The 4251-nt window shown below is 38.2% G+C and overlaps 1 protein-coding gene across 3 annotated transcripts in view; it reads left to right on the top strand.

Moving 5' to 3' along the window:
* LOC107697561 (ubiquitin-like modifier-activating enzyme ATG7) overlaps window positions 1–4251 on the top strand; it is a 100700-nt gene that overhangs the window by 12810 nt on the left and 83639 nt on the right. For all 3 annotated transcript variants that reach the window (XM_016498360.1, XM_016498359.1, XM_016498358.1), the window contains exons 10-12: window positions 453–543; window positions 626–770; window positions 1512–1670. In XM_016498360.1, coding sequence (XP_016353846.1) covers window positions 453–543; window positions 626–770; window positions 1512–1670 — 395 coding nt within the window. The remainder of the gene's footprint in view (window positions 1–452; window positions 544–625; window positions 771–1511; window positions 1671–4251) is intronic.

The following is a 4251-nucleotide window of genomic DNA, read 5'->3' as shown; positions in this document are numbered from 1 at the left end:
GATCAGCTCCAGGCATGACGAAGCAGATATCGTCCTCTTTTGGAAAGCCAAACAAAGTAGTTTCGCTTTCACAACATAGCACACAGCGCCTTCACGACATGGCGGCAACAAAAATACTACAGCGAGAATAAAAGTTACGCCTTCTTTCTTTGCGTGAACATTTGGGCGACGTTATGCAAATCTTCCCACATAGTGAGGTAGATATGTGGGGGCGTGTTAGAACGAGCCGTTTTAGGTAGGCGTGGCTGACTCTTAACTTTTATAAAGAATATCTCTTTGGGTTTGAGACTTTAGTCTTTGCAACTTTACAGATCTTCTTTATGCATAAGAGCTTGTAACACTCCAAAGAGAAAGGAAAAATTTAAATCACATCATATGACCCCTTTAATATTAAAGTCAGTTTAACTGTAGGCTGTTGCATTATGTTTAAGTGTACTAATTTGTTTATGCAGTATGTCCAAAGAGTGTGGGTTGGGAGAAGAACGCTAAAGGAGCGATGGGACCTCGAAGTGTCAATCTCAGTGAATGCATGGACCCTAAAAGGTACTGAACATCTGGCGTCAGTTTACACACTCTGACATGGTTTTCTCAGAGCTATGTGACACATTTCATTCATTTCCTCAAGGCTTGCCGAGTCTTCTGTCGATCTCAACCTGAAGCTGATGCGTTGGAGGCTGGTCCCGTCTCTGGATCTGGATAAGGTCGTGTCGACAAGGTGTCTGTTGCTGGGAGCTGGGACCCTGGGCTGCAATGTGGCAAGAACACTGATGGTAAGAACCATCTGCTTTTGATTTACATTTGATTATCGACTGTTTATCGCATCTGACAGGTGTCAAAAAAGTATCGATTTCTTGGCTTGCTTTATGTCATTCAAGTGCTTACTTGCCTTTGGCATAATCGCTTCGTAATGGTTTTTGAAATAGTCGTAAGCCAAAGACTGTAATTATAGAAAGCAAGTCGCAGATGCTTCCATCTCAAAATGATAGTGGTGTCACTTGAAAATGCAGCTAATTGCGAGTATAAGAGTGTTTTTACACTGGGTTCCTACAGCCAGTGGTGGAAAGTGGGGGGGGCAATAATAGTGGTAATTTTAGATGACCTTTCGGATGCATTTAATTATAAAAGACTTTATAATCTGCAATAACATTTATTAACAACTTATTTGATATTTTCTCTAAAACTTCTTGTATATTAAGACAAACACCTGCAATTCTGGCCAAATGAAAGATACATTGTGTGTGAATTTGCACATGTTATAATGTAAGCATCATTAATGACCCCCTGTGTTTAATTAAAAAAAAAGATTGATTAGTGCATTTTTTTGTCTAAAAACCTATTTTTTGACAAAAACCTTTGTCGATAAAGCACACAAATCTGTAACGGTGGTGTGTTTGTGTGATTGTAATGCATATGGCATACAGTATCACTACCGCTTCAATGGGATTACAGCTGGTCACAGCTTCTGTAATACTGCAAATGGCAGACTGAATGTTTTCTGTTCTGTTTTTGAGGGCTGGGGTGTGAGGCACATCACTTTTGTGGACAACGCGAAGATCTCCTACTCGAACCCAGTGCGACAGCCGCTCTATGAGTTTGAAGACTGTCTCAGTGGAGGGAAAGCTAAAGCTCTCGCCGCGGTGGACAGATTAAAGAAGATCTTTCCTGGCGTGGTGAGGACTTTCACAAGCTTTAACAAGTTTATTGCAGCTGCATATAAGAAGCTTGAGAAGCACTAGGCAGGTGCTGTTTGGGGTTGGTTGAACAGTAGTTACAACAGACAGAAATATTTTGAACTTTGTATAATTATTGGAACAGTTACATCTGTGTATTTATTAGACTAATGATGCATGAATAAACATCCGAGAGGCTGTATGAACCTATACTGTGGGCCGCTAGTTTGAGACCATTAGATTAATCAGTAGGACTCAATTACAACACGCAATTATCTACGACAATGAAGTCTGAATTATTCATTTTAATATTGATGAATGGTATTTGGCTGGTCTGTAGATGTATCTGACCAGTCCGGATCACTGATGCTCATTATCTTTGAGAAGTCTCACAGCATTTAATCCCACATTGTAACCCATTTTCATATGAAATGCGGCTCATTTATATTCATCTGCTGAGCGATCCTCTCACTGATCTTATGGCTTCTTCCAGAAGCAAATTTGCCTTTTCTGTTTTCACTGCAGTTGATCAGTGAACTCCCTTTTGGATGAAAGCAGAAGTTTTTTTAGATTTAGATGTTTATATTGTAAATAAGAAAACAATTATTAATTGACTTGCTTGGATAAATAGAGGTAAACAAACAAACAAGGAGCTTTGCGTGGGGAGTCTTGTTTTTCTCCACTGTCCTTGCGAGAGTCTATGGGTTTTTTACTCATGCTGTTTTAGATAAACCAACTAGTCATCTTCACAAATCACCAATTTACTATTACTATTTTAAACTAGCCGTCTCCCCCATTTCTTCATTTGGAGAGTCTTTTTCTCAGATATGTTCTCAGTGCTAAGCAATAAAATCAGTTTGGGTACATGTTGTCCGTGTGTTTTAAGCGGTGTGAGGCGGTAACATCAGACCCATGTGACTCAGACTTTCGCTGTCCTTCATATTCATGACTCTGTGTGGGAACGCTGTTGGCAGGTGTTTCCATCCACAAGGCCTGTGAATCCTCTCCGCTATCAAATCCCCTTCACTTCCCATGATTCATCATGCTGCCAGCTTCAACAAATGTCATTCCAGAAGTCATTCCAGAAGACAGTTTGGCCATTGGCAACCAATAAGAAAGTGCTTTCCTGATGCATTATTGTGACCGTTACTTTTTTTACTTGATTTTGAGATTACTACAAAGAGTTTTCAATATATTGAGGTTTCACTGATTTGATTTAGTTGATTTAGAAATCAGTTTTTTTTTGCTCTGTAATTTTTTCAACTGGTTTTGCTACAGGATCCATATTTTACACTGGACAGCAAATGGAAACAACTTTGTACAAAGACTATCATTATAACAGTAACAGAATTTTCCATCAAAATGTATTAATACTAACATGCACTGCATATGCAAAATTATGAACATGATATGTGACCCTGGAGCACAAAACCAGTCTTAAGTAGCTCAGGTATATTTGTAGCAATAGCCAAAAATACATTGTATGGGTCAAAATTAGAAATTTTTTTAATGCAAAAAATCATTCCTACTGTAAATATATCAAAACTAAATTTTTGATTGCTAAGGACTTCATTTGGACAACTTTAAAGTATATAATATACTGATCAAATATACTGATAAAAAGTATTTATTTATTTATTGGATAAAAGTGGCTGCCACATGCATAAATGTAAATATCCTCAGAGGGTAGTTGAGAAACTAACATAGCAAGATACATACAATTTACAAAACAGTTTTTATTTTAAGTCTGTGCAGCTGCCTTAAATTATGAAAAATATTGGTTCAAATTGACCGGCCAATGTCATAATCATAAAATAAATTTTATATACACATAATCCACAACACATCAGAGTGTTAACACTTTGCAGACATTTCCATGACCCTAAATGAGAAAACGTCACAATTTCAGGCAGAACATCATAGATTGACCAGCATTTTCAACAACTAGAAAAATAGAAGGTCAAATCTTTCTGTTAATCCCATTAGCACTTCCACACCAAATTTCCAATATCATCAGAGGAGTGCAGTTTTAGAGCAGAAGGCAAATATGTGTGTGTGTGTGTTTCATGCATCGAAAGTGCCACTGCAGATGGATTTCTGTGCACAATAGCCGAATTCATTGTAATTCATTGTTCATCTATTCATCTGATTTTATTGATTAGTTGTCGCAAATAACCATAGCTTTGCTTTTATTTCTAAGGCAGGTTGATGGGTCAGTGTTTGTCACTGTAGCTTTAGTTTCTGTCTAAACGCTGAAAATAATGCAGAAATCATCACATTACACTCTTGTTGGTCAAGTTATTATCTGATCACACCTCAGAAGGGCCTCATTATAAAAGTCTCTTTCTTGCCAATTTCTTCATTTGCTCCAAATGTTATTTTTCCGAGTGCAAAGAACGGAGGTGCTAAAACAAGAGCGAGAGTGATATCGTTATATAAGACTCGCACCATCTGATCAGCTGAGCTGTGGATGCTCGTGTGTGTGTGTGGGTGAGAGCGTGTGTGTGTGTGTGTGTGAGAGGGGGTGTGTGTGTGTTTGTGTGTGTGTGAGTGTATGTGAGAGTGTGGGTGTGTGTGTGTG

The sequence above is a fragment of the Sinocyclocheilus anshuiensis genome, unplaced genomic scaffold (genome assembly GCF_001515605.1).
Source record: "Sinocyclocheilus anshuiensis isolate Anshui unplaced genomic scaffold, SAMN03320099.WGS_v1.1 scaffold1320, whole genome shotgun sequence".
Lineage (NCBI taxonomy): Eukaryota > Metazoa > Chordata > Actinopteri > Cypriniformes > Cyprinidae > Sinocyclocheilus > Sinocyclocheilus anshuiensis.
The sequence above is the reverse complement of the archived record's forward strand: the minus strand, read 5'-3'. Positions and strand labels throughout refer to the sequence as shown.